Source organism: Amphimedon queenslandica, unplaced genomic scaffold, assembly GCF_000090795.2.
Source record: "Amphimedon queenslandica unplaced genomic scaffold, v1.1 AMPQUscaffold_13121, whole genome shotgun sequence".
Lineage (NCBI taxonomy): Eukaryota > Metazoa > Porifera > Demospongiae > Haplosclerida > Niphatidae > Amphimedon > Amphimedon queenslandica.
Window position 1 is genome coordinate 73,200 of NW_003546643.1, and position 20,077 is coordinate 93,276.

Consider the following 20,077-nt stretch of genomic DNA (forward strand, 5'->3'; position numbering starts at 1 on the left):
GCAGGGTATGCTATATTTTCTTTTATAGTCATATCAATATTCATTGGAAGCATTACAGTCACATCTATATGGACAATGTGTTTCACTAGAAAATATCTTAAAAATGCTGCAACAAACATATCCACTGCAGCAAGCCCAGGTAACCCATATGCAGCTCAAGAGAGGAGAGTCATTGGATTATTTGGTATGCTGATAATAGTACACAAATTGTGCTATGCACCTATTGTTTCATTTGGATTGATTGAGATTTTCACTGATGTTTTAACACCAGCAGCATATGCTGTAGCTTTTGTTGTCCTTTTACTTCTGACTGTTCTCATTCCTTTGGTGCAATCATTCTTCAGGAGGGACATAAAGGATGCTATTGTCAAGGGTCATCGAACTTTGTCCAGGAGCATAAAACGGGGAAAAACATACCATCAAAGTTCTTCTGCTCAAACAGTAAAACCTTCAAATGCCACAACATCATCTTACACTATTTAAATTACCAGCTTTCACGAATTTGCTACCTTAATGTTATAGCTGTAATGTGTCTGTGAGTTGCTAGCCTTATCAAGTAGAAATTGCATATTCACTTTCGACTGTAAACATGTTTGTTTAAATTGTTGTCTATTATGAGCAATGTTATCAATAGGATTAAAACGGAAGCATTGCTTGGTTACACAAACAAGCACCTGCAACATCAAATAATGCTTTGTATTTTTTAGAACTAAGGCTGGACTGAACAAAAATATCATTTTAATTAAGGTTTTTAGTTTAACTTATTTTGTTAGATTTTATTTCATGTTCATATTGAAAATACAATATACTGCGTCCACAATGATGTCCACATTACTACTCTACAGATATTTAATATCTGTAGAGACAAACCTCAACTTATGAACTGGGTCCTGGGATAGTCTGGCCCCAGACTGGGAGGAGTATGGACTGATCTGGGGTGTCATTTTTTGGTACATTCACATTGGCACCATGAGTATGTACATAATATTAAGCACTCTTGATTAGTACCCATAAATGACCAAGATGCACCCACTAACCGAGTCAATCTGTTGACAAAATATCAGCCAAGTGCACCAATTATGCTTGCACTCCTTGTACACCCACCCTTTATGATGCTCCATTTGGCATCACGTGAATACACGTGGTTTTGCGCATGCGCATTTTGTAGAATATTAAACCTTGTCCAGCCCCGCCCCTAGCTTAGGTCTGCCTGTGGCCTGTTCAATCACAAAGCCAGCCACCTTTCATTCTTAAACTCTATCATGTCACTGAGCGGTGAATCAGATAAACGTGTAGATCCAACAACTAACAAGGTAGTACTGGTCGGCGATGAAACAGTTGGAAAAACGTCAATGTTCCTCAGATTTAAAACTGATCGTTTTATAGAGACAACATCTTCCACTCGGTACCTAGCAGAGCATTACAAGGAATGGACTGTGAGGGGTACAAAAGTACAGGTAAATATTTGTTGATACTAAATTAATGTATACTATGATTGCACAATATAGCAGGTATTAAATTTTGAAGGTGAGTGATAGATTTGCTAGAATTTTGATGTTTGATGGGTTTCAATTTAGCGAATTTGTGACCATAGTTTAAAAATGGCAGGTTTTAATTTGGCAAATGGCTATCAAAATTAAAAACGTCAAATTTTTCAGATTTTTATTCCCTCCAAAATTACCGTATACAGTGCATGTACAAGATGATAAGGAATTGTCCAATATAGTATTAACCAATTACTTTTCACAGACAAATATACTGGCACCTTAACTCTCACAACTTTAGTTAGATTGGTCTCTCGAAATTTGTTCCTATGTCTAAAGGTAGGTTTCAATATGACGCATTGCTTTTCCTGCACTAGCGTCATGACCGGAAGTGCTGTATAAACCAATGGAACTATGCATCAATGCGTAAGAATAGAAATGATTTAATCTGACGCATTGATGCATGTTCCCATTGGTTTATACAGCACTTCGGGTCATGACAGATACCCATGCGTCATATTGAGATCCCGCCTTAACAATAAACTTGATAATTATATTAATATTGTTAACTGTAGCTGTGTGTAGTAAATAGTAAAGTTTAAATATTATGTAATAATTGTGAGTTAGGGGTATTCACCATAACCTTTGAACCAGTTGTAAACCTTGTCTTATTAGTTGCCATAATGAAAATTAAGATTTTTAAAGTTGTTCCCTTGTTATTTCGGACTTGACCCACAGTTTCATTGATGTTTGTTATGTTAGCTTTGACAGTAGCCTAACAATTTTATCGTTTATAATGTATGTGTGTGTCTATAACCAAGTGAAACCAGATACACTATACATGTATCATAATGGTATTTCCATATCTAATGTTCACAATAGAAATTTTGTCACGTATTGGTATTTTGCAAGTTTAACTTGGAGAAATTTACCGTATAGTGGGTAAATTTGGAGGGGCTGAATTTTGGTGATTGGCGGATTTGACAAATTTGTGGCCATTTGCCATTGAGCATGCGTATAATGGCTCAAAATGGTGGATTTTATTTTGGCGATTGGCTATCAAAATGCCAAATTTGCCAAATTTAATCCCTTCCAAAATTTCCCGCTATACGGTATTTTTTTTCCAAAAAATGCTACACGTGTACATGTATGTATGCATGTTGGAACTACTGTTGCACTTTTAGTAGAAATTTAAAATAGCTTGGAATTAATATTATTTTGAAACTAGAAAAGTTATGCAACACTAATTCCCACTTTGACATTGCTCTGCTTTGTAATTTATTTTTAGACTGATTAAGTTTTAGAAATAATAATTATGTTAGTGATTCTATTTATAGTAAGTAACACTTGTATTCTATTTATAGTAACAACTAACTCGTATCCTATCATAATAAGTTAATGGCACTAACAGTTTATAATACTCATATTCTGTTATTGCTGCTATTCTATTTATAGTAACACTCATATTCTATTTTTAGATGACACTCTATGACACAGCAGGCATGGAGAGATACACATCGACAATCCCACCCACTTACTTCAGACACGCAAGAGCAGTCATACTAGTGTATGCAGTTGATAATCAAGAGAGCATTGGTAATATAAGGAACTGGTCTGAAAGCTTCAGTAAGCACAGGATTGGAGATACAGTAGATTCACTCAAAGTTTTACTGGTTGGTAACAAGGTTGATCTCAATAGGACAGTGAGTGCAAATAGAGTCAATGAAGTTGCTGAATTTTGTGGAATAGACAATAGTTTAAAGTATGAGATATCGACTAAGAATAATGATGGTGGATTTGATGAACTCTTTGATGATCTGGCCTATTTACTGAGTGATACTCCAATAGAGAGAAGGAAGACCATTAGAGCAACTAGTAGTCCTGATGATGAAGAAATGAAAAAGAAGAAGGCTTTGTGTTCAAAATGTAGTTAGTATTATACTTATTAATTAATAATTATTAATTGATTTTTATTGTAACAATGTCCATTTACATTCCATGATACTGATTCTTAATACCTTAAAATGAATTTGCGATTGCGTGGGCGTGTATGAGCATATTGCCATAGAAACCAAGTTAATTGACGCATTCCAATTGCATCACGTGATTATTCTCTTCGCGTCCTTTTCTGCCAAAAGAAGACAAGACTGTGCTCAGTGAGTCATGAGTGCTAGAGGATCAACGACAGCAAGGCGTAAGACCCAGAGGCTGAGTAAATCAGCTAAAGCCGGCCTAGTGTTCCCCGTTTCTCGTTTATCCCGATACCTAAAAAAGGCCTGCTTAAGAAAGAGGATAGCAGTAGGTGCCCCAGTTTATTTAGGAGCTGTACTGGAGTATTTGGCAGCCGAAGTGCTGGAGTTAGCTGGGAACGCAGCAAGGGATAACAAGAAGAGACTGATTAACCCGAGGCACTTGTTACTAGCCATTGCAAATGATGTAGAGCTCAACAAGTTGTTGTCAGGAGTCACAATACGGGAAGGAGGAGTACTGCCTAACATACACCAGTCTTTACTGAGTTCAAAAAGGAAGGAAAGCAGCAAGAAACCATCTATGAAGAAACCAACGTCTGTTTCTAAAAGGAAGAGACCCACACCTGCTGCTCCTAGCAAGAAGGGTAAGGGAAGGGGTCGTAAATTATTGTCACTGCCAGGTCCAGAGACCGTTACTCCTGTTACCAAGGGGTCCGGAAAAGGATACACTACATTAAGCGAAAAGATATTGTCAGGGGGTCAGAAACTGACGGTAGTCCAGGGAGATATATCAACCATCGCGTGTGATGCAGTCATTCATCCAACTAACGGTAGTCTGTCATTATCGGGTCAGTGTGGATCAGCACTCAGTAATGCTGGAGGGCCTGCCTTTAGGACACAAGTGAACCAAACCTCATCTAAAGGTAGTATTGGTGTCGGTGATGCTGTTATCAGTGGAGCAGGCTCACTCCCTTGTGCTCATGTCATACATGTTCATAGTCCTTCCTGGGGTAGCGATGATGCTTTATCAAAGCTAGAGAAGTCGGTTCAATCTTGTTTGAATGTTGCAGAGAAGCATAAGTTGTCTTCAGTTGGTTTCCCATCCATAGCTAGTGGGTCTAACAGCTTTCCTAAGCAGACATCAGCTCAAAGTATACTCCGCACTATTAAAGATTATTATACTGGGACCAGTGGATCTGTAAAGCAGGTCTTCTTTGTCCTGTATGACATGGAGAGTATTGGGATATACACATCTGAACTAGCAAGACTTGAAATGTAACTATTACAGTGCATAGTGAAGATTTATTAATTGTAGAACTGCTTGTAGTAGTACTGTATATTTTTATAGCTATTCAAATTATATTTTTATATAATAATACTTTACTTGATGGAGTGTGCAGTGTTATATAATTATATCATGTGGTTTTATTTTTAGTTTGTTTTGTATTGAAGTGATCGTTTGGTCAACTGATGCCATGTTTGTTGATGCGTCCTTAATGTCATCTAATAATTAAATAAAAAGAGCAAAATTACTATTAATAAAAATATCCATAGCTCATTGACAAATAATTCCACAAGTATAAGTACTATTGTCGTTCTAAATTAATTAATTGATTGTGGTATGTGAAATTTAATAGTTTATGCTGTCAATTTTTTTGTTTCAAATAATAATAATAATAAGGAGCAGCCATGTACATGTACATGTAGTTACACGAAAGTACTACATACAGAGTGTACTGATGTAAATTCAATGCATGTACATGTACTTGTATACTCTACATCAAGTCTATGATGAGTATTTCTTACTACTATTCATCACTACTGTCTATGATGTACACGTACATGTACATGTGTATACGTACATGTACATGTTGTGTGTGTAGGATGCTAAATTTACTTCGGCTATTTCAACTTTTCTTTGCCAGATATGCAGTGTCTTCATTAGTTCATACTGACTAGCTCTCTCTGATACATAGGCCATTACCTGTTTATGATAATAATGATGATAATGATTTTTGAGCAACTTTTAAAAATCATAAAAAATCCAATTTTGATTGGAATCATGCAGCTCAAACTTTCTATGCATCAATAAAAATACAAAAATGGCAAATTCTATTCTGTTTAATTTTGGCAAAATTTGGCCCACGGCCCAGCAGGGATTTTATGTACAGTACATTTTGCTTAATTAAGTTATAGTTATACAATGCATAGGAAACCAGGAGAATGGTCTTACTTCAGGTACACGATAATTGTCCAGTCTTGAATGAATACCTTTATTAGACTCTTCAGCCCTTGACTTCTCCTATAAATGATAAATAAACATAAAAATAACACGTAGAAGCTGTACAGCTACGTACATGTACTGTGTCTAATAACAGTAAATTAATAATTGAAAGCAAAATTAAGTTATACAATATAGAATGTACATACATGCACATCATCTACATGTACATGTACTTTTTAATTAATGTAAACTTGTGCATGTACATGTACATGCACATGTCACTATAAGTAAGAACATAACTATGATATAAATAAGACACTGTACTGTACATACATGTACATGTACATGTACATGTATATATTGTATTTAGAATGCTTATGTGGACGTCTGCATGTAGTACATGTATAATTACGTACAATGTACATGTACATGTACTTACAATAGTTACTAGTTCTGATTCGGTTTCTATTTTAGATAGCAGTTCCTGTCTCTGTGCTATCTCATCATCCAGTCTCTTACTATCAGCTGACATACCGGATACTTTAGTCTTATAATAGTTCAGCGTCTGCATTGTCTTTCCTGCTGAGAGTTTGAGCTCAAGTAGTTGAGTGTTCTTCTCATCAACGCGTTCGTGTAACTGCTTGTTTTCAATTTTCAATTGATCGTAATCAACTTCGTGTCTGACCTCACCGCTCTCCTCTTTCTATGGACGTAGAAATACATGTAAATGTACATGTATTAATAATGTACAAGAGTACATGTACATGTACATACATTGTACTGTACGTTGTAAATATGACATGCACAAAACAAGGTTTTAAGGTTTGGTCAAAAAATATTTAAACTTGTATTTTGTTTAAATAAATACATGTACATTGTCCATGCATGTATGGACATTCTATAGTATAAAAGAAATGATTAAAATTTTAACAAAAAATGAATCTTTGACTGCCAAATTACAAATACATGTACAAGTATTGTGCATACATGTACACATGTATGTTACAGTATTTACATACATTGTATATATAAGTGTGGCTTAATTGTCAATATTATTATTATTACTTGTTTCAGTTGGTTCATTAATTTCTTTCTTTTCACTTTCATAGCTGAATTCTTTAGGCCAATCTTCTCAACCAAACTATCCTACAATTATCAAAAAATAGAAATAAATTATTAATTTTATCAATGTCAATAATTAAAATGTATGATAAACAAAATAATAATTAATGATCTCTTAGATCTCTTACTCTTGATTTAATGTACTCTTCAAAATATCTGAATAGCTTCTCAGTCAACACGTTACCTCTCTAAAAACAACATAAAGTTAACAACCAGTCATGCATGTACAACAGTACAAGTGTATTGAGCAGTTGCATGTACATGTGCTTTTACATGCTACATGTACATGTAGATGGATCATGTTAGATACATGTAACATACTGTATGTACATGTATGTTCTGTACATGTACATGTACACTAGTATTAGCATGCAATGAATTGTAGCTCTACACTGAGGAGTACGTAAAAGAAAAAATACATATACATGTACTTGTAGTTACATGTATTTTTATGTAGTTTTATGCCTGTTAAAAATACATGTACATGTAGTACACTTACTTGCACAATAATTAGCTCATTGCTAATGAATCATAGAATTACTAAGTATTACACACTTACATGCATGTGAATAGAATCGTTAATCTGTTAATTATTCATGTATAGTATTGTTTTAAAACATGTCATGTACATGTAAACGAATAGAACATATCTACATGTACATGTACATGTATATACATTTGTACAGTATATCTGTATAATTATTGCAACAAAAATGAAATAGACAAAACCAGTTTAAAGCTACAGTACATCAACATGTAACTTAACTGCATGTTACAATTAAAGCACACAAACATGTACATGTACAATGTACACATACATTGTAACATCGTAAATTATTAATTATTATTATTATTAGTATACTTATTATTATTATTATTAATTACTTGTTTATTTGTTGTTCTTATTATGTCTCTTTGAAACTCATAGGAAGATTTTGTTAATTCAGACAATAAGAAGTCACACTCTGTTATCATAGCCTAATAATAAAAGTAACGCAATCAACCTGTACATATACATGTACAGTGTAGATGTACATGTATTTTTATAATACTACATTGTATAAGCACAGCATCTACAAATAGGGTGTATTTGTTACTCTGATTTGAATAATTATAAATTACAGTCAATGGGGCAGAAACGCATTATTAGTGCAATGTCAATGGTGATGCAGTCCAAGATAGAGGCTTTGTTGCCAGGTAGAGGAGCAGAGGAACCAAAAGTCGCTGAGCTCAAACACTTGCTTGAGTCCATAGGAAAGTCCATGTAAGGAAGAAAAGCTGGTTTATAAGAAAGGTAAGAAAACATTAATTTGTGCAATCACCTTTCTTCCTTACATGGACTTTCCTATGGACTCAAGCAAGTGTTTGAGCCCAGCAACTTTCAGTTCCTCTGCTTCTCTACCTGGCAACAAGGCCTCTATCTTGGACTGCATTGCCATTGACATTGCACTAATAATGCACTTCTGCCCCATTGACCGTAATTTATAATTATTCAAATAAAAGTAATGAATACGCCCTATTACATGTACATTAACTTTAATTGTCTCTATGCTTTTACACATACATAATATACATGCTTCTTTCTCTTGTTGCTCCCTCTCCTTCTCTCCCTCATTCTCCCTACATGTATCTCTCTCTCCATTTATCTTAAAACATGCTCTCTCCCTCTCCCTCTCCCTCCCTCCCTCTTTCCCTCCCTCCCTCCCTCTCTCTCTCTCCATACCCTGTGGTTGTCAAGTGTTTTTTCTTTTTCTCTACATTTCTTGTTCACTTCTTCCCTCAGTTCATCCAGTTCCCTGCTAGCTATGTCACACTTCTGTTCCAATGTTAACTTCAATAGCCTACACAGATATAATAATAACAACAACAAAAAAACAATGTAACAAGAGTATAAGTACATGTACATGTGTATGTATGTACATGTATAATATAAAAAACAAGAATACCAACTTTACATGTACGTCACTGAGAATACTGAATAAATTAAAATTTACATTCTACCTTCAGTCTCTTACATGTACATGTACACATGTACAATGTACATACATTGTAAAAATCATCATTATCGTTATTATGCACATTCATTTTATATTTTTACTATGTACTTTTCCACACTGGGTCCTCCTATTCTTTGTCTTCCTTTTTTCCTCTGCCCTCCTCCCACTGCTGGCAGCACACGTGACTCCAGCTGAGCTGCTGCTGCATTAGAAACTGAAAAATAATACAAAAAATTACATCTCTCTCATGTACCATTAAAAGCCCAGGCATCTATTTCATAAAATGGTATTTGAACCTCAAAAAAATTTTTAAATAAAAAAACTTTGGCCTAGAGCGGGATTCAAACCAGGGACCTCATGCACTTGACTTCAAGAACTTAAGGAACTATCTACCATGTATCTCAGTTACAAGAAGGCTAGATTTGTGTATTTATACTTCCATTCTATTGCTACCCCAGCGCTTATTCACATCCAGCTTTTCTTTAAGGATATATAGTACATGACTACATGTACATATACATGTACATGTACGTGCATGTACACATACATGTACATGTACAAGAGCAATGTACAACATGTATTTTTACTCACTATAAATACAATGTACATGTACTGTACAGGTTTATATTACTACTTACCCATCATGTCTTTAGGATCAAGTCTTTTAATAAATTTTTCAAACATGTTAACTTCTTTCTCAAGAAATTTACAAGTATGCCTGTAATTAAACAATCATGAACATGTGAAGTCAGTCCTTCTCAGTGTGTTAATTTGTTATTAGCCACATAAATGTACATGTATCTACAGTACATGTACATGTATATTCTATTTTAAATTGTCTGATGTACATATAATCACATACATCCAAAATTTTAAGCTGATAAAGGTCTTGATTGCCAAACTGCAAAAATTAGTGCAAAGTATATGCAAGTGACATCTTGTAACTCATAATAATGACAAAAAATATTGGTTTGTATGATTAAATTAATTAATACTGATTCTTACTCGGTTTGTTCCAACAATTGCTTGATCTGGTCAGTTTCCATTTCCAGTAGAGACTCAGGAGGCACTGGATTCGACGAATCACTAACCAGTGACCCGGATACCTCGCTTACTGTCCGAGACAAACTAGCCGCCATCTTCAATCAAGTGTTCCAACAACCGTAACCATAGCGACGATTCTAATTAACGCCCACCACCAGTACTATACACACAAACGTAATAAGAGTCTGGAAAAGAAAATCATTTTGGATCCTTTGAGAGATGAAGCTAGTGAGGTTAGATATAGATGCAATAGTGGTTTATCTATCATTATTTTAATAATAAAGGTTTTTGATGAAACTAAATCATGAAACTGTCACTATAGAGCTGAAGAATGGTACTGTAGTACATGGGACAGTTGCTGGTAAGCCACACCTACTAATTATATACTATGGAGTGAATCTAGTAATATTTTCAATGTAGCTTTAATGAGTTTTTGCTATTTTAAATCATGCCTTGTAGATTAACTTCGTTGCCCCAATAGTGTTCTACTACATGTATGTATTTTGGCAAAATTGACTTGGCGGAGAGAATTTTCCATTTTTAATTATTTTTACTTTTGCATATGTACTTGTGTTGTGTAGAAGTTTGAGCTGATAAGAGAGAGGGGCTGTCTAAAGCATCTCTAAAGGCTGAAGAACTTAAAAGCAGTTTGATCTAAGACTCCTCTAGATTAGTCCTCTCATTGACAGAATTAAAATTGAGAGAGAAGCTTGATAACTGAGACTTTTAGCTTGGCTCATTTTTCTGAGTGGCAAGACAGTTCATTCTTGTCTCTTTTACTGGGTTATTTTGGTTGTGTTAACTGGTGTGTTTGCTCTTTTCAGACCCCGGCCGTGAGGATGGGGTCTGAACATGCATGCAGGCTAAGAGCTGGATTGATTTTATTTAGTTCAATCTTATTTCAAACAATGTTAATTGATGGCTCATGCTCGCCCCTTCAATGTTTACATTCACCTACACATGCAGCCAAGAATTATCATGCTGATACAGTGCTATACTGCCCAAAATCAATGAATCAGGCCTGATTGCTTAAGTGATACAGTCCTGATAGCCTATCAGAACTGCATCACTTAAGTAATCAGACCTGATTCATTGACTTTGGGCAGTAGTACTGTATCGGCATGATAATTCTTGGCTGTGTAGTTAATATTATTGTCATTAGGTGTTGATATGAGTATGAACACTCACTTAAAGTCGGTCAAATTGACACTGAAAGGTAGAGAGCCCCTGGCACTGGACACACTGAGTCTAAGAGGAAACAACATCAGATACTATATTTTACCTGAGAGTGTCCCTCTGGATACATTGCTGGTTGATGATACTACAAGAAGAAAAACTAAAAAGAAAGAAGGTTTGTGACAATCAACATATGTACCTATGACTGTACAGGTAGTTATGGGTGTGTAATATTTACTGTCAAACCTGCTATTATGGATAGTTTAGCAATAAGCAAGTGGTATTAGCTTCAATGCAACATAAAATTGATAAGCCTCTAAAATAAGGAAACTTTCATAATCAGGACAGTATCATTGGGTCCTAAAGTGTCTAGAATAGACAGGTTTGACTGCACCGCTGAAGGAAATTTGGCAAATTGATTAAATTAATTTTCAATGTATTTTAATTTGGCAAATTTGTTGCTACATACTCAAAATGTTGCTATTAATTTTAAAGAATTTTTAATTTTTATTGTTATAGTTGCTTTGGGACGTGGTAGAGGAAGAGGAAGAGGTAGGGGGCGTGGCAGGGGACGTGGTGCTCCAAGAGGACGACGATGAAGGAACTTTTAATTAATTTTAATTAAAACAGTGTAACCATTCATGTACATGTATGCACCAATTATTGATGATGATTGAGAGAATAAGTACAATAATAATAATTGATGCAGCAATTAGATCTACATAATAATAACGATGATGATAATAATGACAAAGCTATTGGAATTGTTTTTTTAAGTATTGTTAAGTAACTTTGAAGCATCTACAGTAACTCCCATTTGCCCTACCTCTAATTAAGCAGCACAAGCCACAAGACTAAAGTACAGGTTGGAGTAATGGCAACAAGAAATGTACAGGAGAAGGAAAGAGTGGCCTCATTGGGTGATACTGCAAGGCTGGAGCTCATCTCTCACTCTGGACCACAACTGTACATGTCGTATCGTCTCTCAGGGGGACTCTACTTCTCTACCACAGTCTGGTATCCATTCCAACTAGAAGAGCTAGACACTAAATATGGTGCCTCGTTTATGGAGGAGATTTACTTCCATTGTGCATTATTCGAGATGAATAAACTATGTACACTGGCTCCTTCACTCAAGTACATTGACCTGGGGGACTGGTCTAAGTACTTCAATAAGAAACTGGGAGAGTTATGGCGAGTACTTACCATCAAATCATTTGGTGAATGGAGATTTTTAAACAACCTCAAAAATTGGAAAGGGCCTGAGTTCTTTGGATCTGACGTTGGTTGCAGTAAGAATCCTGTTATTAGCATTGAAAGTGGCCCTGTTCGTTGTCTAGCATTTAATGGAGGAGGGAAGGATAGTCTAGTATCAATGAAGCTTCTTGAAGACATAGGAGAGCCCTTTCATTCAATAAGCTATGCACATTCAATGTTTGGTCAGGTTGAGAGACAGCGTGGTCTCACAGAGTCTCTTGTTGAGTACACTGCATCGAAGGCACACCACCGACTGTCCATCATAGACACATTCCTTAGCTCACCTCTTCCTGGAGTAATTCCTAACGCTGAAGTTGAATCCATTGTAGCTTTTGAATTATTCAGTGCTGTATTTGAAACAATACCATTAGTGCTAATGCATGGCTATACAAGTATTTGCTTAGGAAATGAGCGCAGTGCCAATAAAGGTAATTTGGTTTGGGATGGTGAAGAGATCAATCATCAGTGGATAAAATCATATGAATGCGAGAGCCTCCTTTCATCATATATCAAAGAGAATTTAATATCTAATTTGTCATACTTCAGTTCTTTGATGCCAGTACATGATCCTTTGATATTTTCTTATCTTACTCCCTATGCTTCTGCTGTCCCTTTCACTCACTCATGTAATTTTGGTAAACCATGGTGTCTTCGCTGTCCAAAGTGCTGCTATGTCTGGTTGGGATTCTCAGCCTATTTTTCCAAAGACACCATTCATGATACTTTTGGCGATGAGAATGTTTTTGATGTAGAGGAGAACCAAGTCTTCTTTTTTCAGATGCTCGGCCTGGGAACTCAGAAACCATTTGAATGTATAGGTGAAGTACCAGAGGTCCAACTTGCTTTTGCACTGTGTCGTTCAAAGGGTATCACAGGTAAAGCAATGGAGATTTTTGAAGAGAAAGTAGCAGCCAATTTTGATGTCAAAAAATACGATATCATAGCCAAGTATAGTAAAGTCTATGCAAGTGAGATTGGTATTCCAGAGTCATTGGCTGAGAGCATGCTGTCAAAGCTAGGCCAAGTGTCCGAGAAGTGTAAGGAGGATATCTTGAAACAACTTTAAAATCACTGTTAATTATTATTATTATTATTTTCAGTAGATCATGTACATTTACTCTATTATCTTTGTTAACAGTCATTGTGATTCTTCTTCACAAGAGTACTCTTGCTCTTCATTATTGATGGGATGGTACATCATGTAGATGTGCATGCTTATAATGAGAAAGAATCAAATCTGTCTGATTCTATAGATATCAAGACTATTACTATCATTATCTTGATCATTATATCAGAGAATTTACTGTTTAGATAACTAGAGATTAAGAATTCAAAGTATATAAAGTTATCATTGAATTCTATTTCTTTATTAGTTTGTCTGATAATTGTTTCAGAGACTTGAGCCCTGATATCTGTATAGTTAGGAAACCCATCATCTCATCTGGATCAGCAACACTCAATACTGAATAAATAGATAAATGAGAAAAATAGTCAGTAATAATAACAAGAGATAAACTAAAATAGAACTGTCTATACTACTCAGTTTTCATACAAATACATGTACAGTATAGGTTTACCACAAGATTAAGTTATGATACATGTATATCATTTAAATGACTATATAATTATGCATGTAATATTATGTTGGGTAAAAAGTTCAGTTGAGCTGATTCTGATCAAGATTTTAAAAGTTGCTCAAAATGGGGCCAAAGTCCCTGTACTATGGTCTTGGGCCAAATTAATTCGTCAAAATTGAAATTTTCTGTACTTACAGTATGTTGTGCAGAAAGTTTGAGCTAATTCCGATCAAAATTGAATTTTTTTACAAATTTTAAAAGTTGCTCAAAATTTGGACCATAGTCCTACAGGGTCACTGGCCAAATTTTGCTAAAATCAAAACAGAAAGAATTTGCCAATGTTATAGCTTTTCTTAATGCATATACATGTACATGTTCTTATGTTGTGTAGAAAGTTTGAATAGATTCCGACAAGAGTGGATAATTATCTACTCTTGATTCCAATCAAAACTGAATTTTTTAAGAATATGAAAGTTGCTCAGAATTAGGGCCTAAATCCCTGTACATGGTCTTTAGTCAAATTTGTCAAAATTGAAAAAGAGAGAATTCTCCATAAGTTTGAGTTGATTCCCATCAAAAATAGATTTTTTTACAAATTCTTAAATGATTTACTCCAAAAGACATGTACTATTTAGTTCACTTAGCATGCTTTCTGAGAAACACTGATTGTACAAACACACACAAACACAGAGTTTTCATTATTTCTTACCGTCTTCATCAACAACGACAGAATCACCTTCTTCACTCTGCAATATCTAAGTACAATAATAAATAAATGTAAATAATACATTTCCTATCATTATAGAGGATAATAACATATACATGTAGATAATATAATATCTATGATAATAATGAGTTAATGACACCATTATACTACGAAATGCAAAGACAAGAAGGTTTACATGTACATAAATTCTTGGCATTTTCTTGGAAAATTTTGTAATAATTATTGATAGTGACATAAATTATTTGTTGCACTAACTTCTAACAGTTTCAAATTAGCGGTACCCAGTTCCTGACATTCAATATTATCATTATCATCTTCTTCTTGAGGATCATGGACTAGGTTCAGTTCTATTCTATAAGTGTACAGTACAAAATGTCATATACCATTATAGTAGGGGTTTTTTAGGATAACAAGTTTCGAGAATTTTGCAGATTTTAAGATTTTGCAAAATTAAATTCCCTGAAAATCAATTTAATACAGTACAAGATGGCAAAATAGTGAAAATCCAAGAAAATTATTTTGTAAACCTATAAATACTAGGTCATTCATGAAAATGATTATCCTAAAAAACTCACTATACAGTACTTCATTATACTCTCATACTATATCATAATACTGAACTTACATTGGTTCATTACTCAATAAGAATTCTTGTAATAAATTCATTGAATTGCTCATTGGGAGAATGTGAAAATCTGCAAAAAACAACACATGTACACATACACGTACAGTACACACATACATATACATGTATAATCATACATGCATGTATATGTACATGTATTTTATGGTTTTCATGGTTTGAGGTGTACCATTAAATAATTGAAGATCCATTCCCTTTAAACTGTCAACCATTAAAATTATAACTATGCACAAGCATTGTAAATACATATTCATGTTTATGCATGTACATGTACATGTACACTACATAATTATTTGACATGTACAGTATATTATGATTTAGTACACAAAACACATAATGCCTCACTAGGTACAAGCCATAAAATATAGTCCCATAAAAATAGCCAGATATACATGTACATGTACACTGTATACAGTAAATCAGCAAACACAGTACAGTATAAATGCATACTGTACATAATTACATTAAGTACATGCATACATGTACATGCATTTTTTACCTGTTGTGAAATTAAAGATGGCCGGTTGTCCAGGAGGTGGTTTTGGCAGAGATACAGGCGTTTCCAATTCATCAATATCATAATCAAGAAAAGAATATTCAACAAATATATTATTAACATTAGGATCAGATAGTACAGCAGCATCTTCCTCTAATGTAAATGAGATAATTGTTAGAGAAAAAAATACCTAAAGATAAAGAGACAGGGAGAAAGAGATGACTACTATAATTTGAGTATACACGTACATACATGTACATACATTACAAATTTACAAAAAATACTTCACTAGAAACCTAAATATTTTGTCATTATTATAATGTACATGTACATTGTAGCTTTTATCAAGACTGCAATTTTTATACATGCATGAGCATGTACACCTGTACATGTACATGTGCTTCTTTGTCTAAAAGTTAAAGTAATAGACCATGGTTTTTTGGCTTCAAAATGATCCCCAATTTTTATTATCATTTTTGGATTTTAAAATGTAATATAATGATGTTCTTATGGCTGTGCAAAAAATTTGAACTGATTCCGACAAAATATTTTTTTGAATTAGTGAGCATTAAAAAATGAGCCAAGTTTTGAGAAGAAGCAAAGGCTACATGTAAATGTATATAGCCCATAATTTTTTTAGAAGAATGGCTTCAAAATCACCCCCCCCCCCCAATTTTTATGTCCTTATGCTGTCTAGAAAGTTTGAATTGATTCTGATAAATGTTCCTTGAGTTTAAGCATTTTTAAAATGAGCAGATTTTTGAAAAAAAAGCAAAGGCTATAGCCTATGGTTCTTTCATAACAATGGCTTTGAAATAACCCCAATTTTATTACATTTAGCTGATACATATTGATGTCCTTATATGCTATATTGAGAGTTTGAGTTGATTTCGACAAATAATTATACATGTATGTATTTTCCCGGTTATAAGCATTTTTAGAAATGAGCTTATTTTTTTATACCTTAGTGGGAAGCCAGGACTTACATAAGAAGTACCAAAAAGGCAAACATGATATTGAAATTTCATCACCATTAATTACCACAATTATAATAACAGTAGAATCACTGTATAATGTACCTCTTCTGTATTCAGTTTAGTTGATAGCAAATCATTAGCTTCATGCAATAATACAGGACTGTCATTCTTATACTTCACTTCATCTTCACTCAGTGAGTCCTCAGTAGGTGTAATATCAGGGAGGGGTATATCTAAATATTATAGTGCAAATGAAATACATCGACACATAAATGGTACATGTACATGTACCTGTACTATATGCATCAGAAAATTAGAGAGTTTTAGATGTATAAAATACACTGTACCAGTAAATTTGTGCATAGCATAAGGAGTACATTTACAGGTAAAATGTACATGTACATGCATTATGATGTATGTACGTGTACATGTATGTCGCCCAAAATTTTGAGCAAAAGTCACAACTGTATGTTGGCCTGCTACATGTATATGGCTAAATAGAAAATTAAAATTTTAAGTGCATATATTATGTCACAATTTTTGGACCTCAAAATTGTTCATGTACACAATGTATACAATGTACAGTACATGTACAAGGACATGTACCTTCTTCTTCAAATGAACTATCACCAAACAATGTATCATCAGTTACTGCTAGTCTGTCTTTACCAGGAGACACTCTAACATGAGGAGAAACAGGAGGAGAAGGACTCACTTCAACAGAATCTCTTAATGAAGGAGTAACATCTGATGATACACCAGTTGGAGAATGAGTGGGTGAACCAGTTTTAAATTGAGTGGGTGAGCCAGTTCTAAATTGAGTGGGCGAACCAGTTGAAGAACGAGTGGGTGAACCAATTTTAAATTGAGTGGGTGAACCAATTTTAAATTGAGTGGGTGAACCAGTTTTAAATTGAGTGGGTGAGCTGGTTCTAAAATGAGTGGGCAAGCCAGTTGGAGAACGAGTGGGTGAACCAGTTTTAAATTGAGTGGGTGAGCCGGATCTAAGATGAGTGGGCGAACCAGTTGGAGAAGGAGTGGGTGAACCAGTTTTAAATTGAGGGGGTGAGCCGGTTCTAAATTGAGTGGGTGAGCCAGTTGGAGAACGAGTGGGCGAACCAGTTTTAAATTGAGTGGGCGAGCCAGTTGGAGAATGAGAGACAGTTGATGGTGAAAGAGAGACGGGAGTAAAGTGAGTGTCAGTGGAATGAGAAGGAACATGTTGAGTTGCTGTTTGTGGAGATGAAGTAGTTTCTATTGCAGTTGAGTGATCATTAATATACTGTCCTTCAAGGAGTTTATTATTATGTTCATTAGTTGATGCATGTTTAGTAGTTGATATGTTGATAGTTGAATTTGATTGAACTTCAAACATTTCAGTGCTACTGATTGGTACTGGAGTGTGTCCAGTAAATGGTCTATTTCTTCTATAAGCAACCTCCGCCAAACGTGACTCTAACTTCTATTGAAAGAATAGATGACCATGAAATACATGTACATGTACTGTAATTTACGTACCATAGATACATTGTATACAAGTAGCTAGAAATTTACACACACATGTACATTGTATGTGGTCGATGGTCCCAAAATTTCTACTATTTTTGTAGATTTTGAGAATTTTAATTATTAAAAGTTTTATCCTTTTATCTTAAGACAGGTCAATGTACATTCATAAAAATAAAAACCAAAAGAGAAATTTTACTCGCCTTAGTCACAAAAAAATGGGTCAAAGATAATTTCCAAAAGATGGTGATGTACGTACATGTACAAGTACTGTACAGTAATCAAGTGACAAATATATTTTGCAATAAATGTACATCTATATGTACATGTATTTTTTCCTAAATAAAATGTACCGGTATGTGTACTCAGTAAAATTACCACGTACATGTACAATTATTAACAATATTACCGTATAGCTGGTTTATTTTGTGGCCTTAAATTTTTGTTGCTTAAATTTTCATTAGAATTAATTTTAGTGCCTTGCTAAATTTTTGTTAATATTTAATTAGTTTTAATAAAATTTAGTGGAATTAATTTTAGTGGATTTGAGCCTGCACGAAAATTAATTCCACACGAAATAAACCAGCTATATGGTATATACATGTACTACTAACCTTGATTTTATCATTCTTCAAGTCTAGCATTTGCTTCAAATCTTCACACTCATTCCGTCTTTCCTTAACTTCATTTTGTAGTATTTCAAGTTCTTTCTTGTAATCTGATGATATTTTGGATTGAAGGGCTAGCAAGCGTTTAGTCTTGTCTAATGTTAATCTCAAATCATCTACCACTTCTGTACCACCTGACGGGGAAAAACATGTACATGTAGTCGTGTATTGTAGTTGTACAGTATATCAAAGATAGGGACATATTCACGACTGGAATTATTCATGGTAATGGTAAAATATTACCTGGTATACTTGTATACTATACATGTACATGTATCAATAATTTAACATATGTAAATGATGCAAAACTGTACAATATGCTTCATGTACATGTACATTAAATGTGCAAAATAAAAATTATTATGCATAAAATATGTACATGTAGTTTACCGATATTTCTTGGCCTGGCATGTTCCTTAGTAGATACTAAGGCAGTCCCTCTGTCTTTCTTCTAAAGAAATACACACAATATAAACATGTAACTACACTATATACATGTACATGTACATTATTTCAAACAGGGTTTCCCACAAAGCATGCTTAAGCGAGCTCAACAGCTGACAAAAACTACAGGACAAATATTTTATGATATAAGGAGACTCTGGCTGCTCATTATGAAGCTCTGTGGTGATACAGCTAAAGGTCAAATTAGTTAAGGTATTGCTATATCTACTAGCATATGATACTGGAAGGACAGCTACGGCAAATAAATACAGATATAAAAATAGACTAACTCACACTGCCATAACATACTACAACAATGGCCCAGATTGTGAAGCTGGCAAGTATGCCTATATGTATGGGGAAATATTAGGGATACAGTCTATCTTTGTCGGCTGTACTACAATACTCAAACGTCTTGCAGAAAGACTGCAGAAAGCAAGGAGGGTACCCTGCTTCATGAATGGTCTCACAGTTTTGCCGATACTATTGACTATAGCTCTGAAAGTATGGTCAGGACTTGTGTAAGTATTTGGCTAAAAACAATCCTAAGTGATAAAGCAATCACAAATGCTGATAGCTATGCGCATCACTATTGTGATGCTCAGTAATGGAGCTCATCAGCTAAAAGCAAAGAACTTTAGGACTCATGCAACACTATAGGACATGCACAGTTTATTTTTGTTGCTTTAGGCCTCATTTTGTTTAACTGTAATATTATACATTTTTGATTAGTTAATCATCTTGGCTTAATGATCATTAACAATA

The 20,077-nt window shown here is 34.4% G+C and overlaps 6 protein-coding genes across 7 annotated transcripts in view; 4 read left to right on the top strand and 2 right to left on the bottom strand.

Annotated features, from left to right (window-relative positions):
• Nucleotides 1-811, top strand: part of LOC105314054 (high-affinity lysophosphatidic acid receptor-like) — a 7,983-nt gene extending 7,172 nt beyond the window's left edge. For both annotated transcript variants that reach the window (XM_020001022.1, XM_020001023.1), the window contains one exon: nucleotides 140-811. In XM_020001022.1, the coding sequence (XP_019856581.1) occupies nucleotides 140-483 (344 nt within the window). In that variant the 3' untranslated portion in view covers nucleotides 484-811. The remainder of the gene's footprint in view (nucleotides 1-139) is intronic.
• Nucleotides 812-1,202: 391 nt separating this feature from the next.
• On the top strand, nucleotides 1,203-3,509 carry LOC100637095 (ras-related protein Rab-13-like). The gene is made up of 2 exons (XM_011407972.2): nucleotides 1,203-1,457; nucleotides 2,963-3,509. Exons 1-2 carry the CDS (start codon nucleotides 1,263-1,265, stop codon nucleotides 3,416-3,418), a joined length of 651 nt encoding a protein of 216 aa, XP_011406274.1. The 5' UTR covers nucleotides 1,203-1,262; the 3' UTR covers nucleotides 3,419-3,509.
• A 78-nt stretch (nucleotides 3,510-3,587) lies between these two features.
• Nucleotides 3,588-4,925, top strand: LOC100637600 (core histone macro-H2A.1-like). Its single transcript, XM_003389202.3, has one exon. It carries the CDS (start codon nucleotides 3,648-3,650, stop codon nucleotides 4,731-4,733), a length of 1,086 nt encoding a protein of 361 aa, XP_003389250.1. The 5' UTR covers nucleotides 3,588-3,647; the 3' UTR covers nucleotides 4,734-4,925.
• Nucleotides 4,794-9,946, bottom strand: LOC100637726 (coiled-coil domain-containing protein 113-like). The gene is made up of 11 exons (XM_003389203.3): nucleotides 9,803-9,946; nucleotides 9,436-9,515; nucleotides 8,906-9,011; nucleotides 8,524-8,641; nucleotides 7,686-7,778; nucleotides 6,929-6,988; nucleotides 6,744-6,824; nucleotides 6,118-6,381; nucleotides 5,688-5,756; nucleotides 5,352-5,438; nucleotides 4,794-4,957 (listed from the first exon to the last, which is right to left on the bottom strand). The coding sequence occupies exons 1-11, from the start codon at nucleotides 9,934-9,936 to the stop codon at nucleotides 4,886-4,888; spliced, it is 1,164 nt and encodes a 387-aa protein (XP_003389251.1). The 5' UTR covers nucleotides 9,937-9,946; the 3' UTR covers nucleotides 4,794-4,885.
• Nucleotides 9,947-9,983: 37 nt separating this feature from the next.
• Nucleotides 9,984-11,700, top strand: LOC100637222 (small nuclear ribonucleoprotein Sm D1-like). The gene is made up of 4 exons (XM_003389199.3): nucleotides 9,984-10,074; nucleotides 10,126-10,202; nucleotides 11,004-11,192; nucleotides 11,537-11,700. The coding sequence occupies exons 1-4, from the start codon at nucleotides 10,061-10,063 to the stop codon at nucleotides 11,614-11,616; spliced, it is 360 nt and encodes a 119-aa protein (XP_003389247.1). The 5' UTR covers nucleotides 9,984-10,060; the 3' UTR covers nucleotides 11,617-11,700.
• Nucleotides 11,701-13,553: 1,853 nt separating this feature from the next.
• On the bottom strand, nucleotides 13,554-19,354 carry LOC105314055 (putative uncharacterized protein DDB_G0290521). The gene is made up of 9 exons (XM_011407979.2): nucleotides 19,259-19,354; nucleotides 18,815-19,002; nucleotides 17,301-18,156; nucleotides 16,797-16,927; nucleotides 15,721-15,907; nucleotides 15,204-15,273; nucleotides 14,834-14,930; nucleotides 14,561-14,606; nucleotides 13,554-13,736 (listed from the first exon to the last, which is right to left on the bottom strand). The coding sequence occupies exons 2-9, from the start codon at nucleotides 18,842-18,844 to the stop codon at nucleotides 13,633-13,635; spliced, it is 1,521 nt and encodes a 506-aa protein (XP_011406281.2). The 5' UTR covers nucleotides 18,845-19,002; nucleotides 19,259-19,354; the 3' UTR covers nucleotides 13,554-13,632.
• Nucleotides 19,355-20,077: the final 723 nt, after the last annotated feature.

Coding starts and splice junctions, on each gene's coding strand:
- LOC105314055 (XM_011407979.2), bottom strand. CDS start 18,844: ATGCTAGACTTGAAGAATGATAAAATCAAG. Junction 15,908..16,796: donor CTAAACTGAATACAGAAGAG/GTACATTATACA, acceptor CTTTATCTTTAG/GTATTTTTTTCTCTAACAAT. Junction 14,931..15,203: donor TTATTGAGTAATGAACCAAT/GTAAGTTCAGTA, acceptor GTACACTTATAG/AATAGAACTGAACCTAGTCC.
- LOC100637600 (XM_003389202.3), top strand. CDS start 3,648: ATGAGTGCTAGAGGATCAACGACAGCAAGGCGTAAGACCCAGAGGCTG.
- LOC100637095 (XM_011407972.2), top strand. CDS start 1,263: ATGTCACTGAGCGGTGAATCAGATAAACGTGTAGATCCAACAACTAAC. Junction 1,458..2,962: donor TGAGGGGTACAAAAGTACAG/GTAAATATTTGT, acceptor TTCTATTTTTAG/ATGACACTCTATGACACAGC.
- LOC100637222 (XM_003389199.3), top strand. Junction 10,203..11,003: donor AGTACATGGGACAGTTGCTG/GTAAGCCACACC, acceptor TATTGTCATTAG/GTGTTGATATGAGTATGAAC. Junction 11,193..11,536: donor AAAAACTAAAAAGAAAGAAG/GTTTGTGACAAT, acceptor TTATTGTTATAG/TTGCTTTGGGACGTGGTAGA.
- LOC100637726 (XM_003389203.3), bottom strand. CDS start 9,936: ATGGCGGCTAGTTTGTCTCGGACAGTAAGCGAGGTATCCGGGTCACTG. Junction 7,779..8,523: donor AAACACTTGACAACCACAGG/GTATGGAGAGAG, acceptor TTTTATTATTAG/GCTATGATAACAGAGTGTGA. Junction 6,825..6,928: donor AAGAGTACATTAAATCAAGA/GTAAGAGATCTA, acceptor TGATAATTGTAG/GATAGTTTGGTTGAGAAGAT.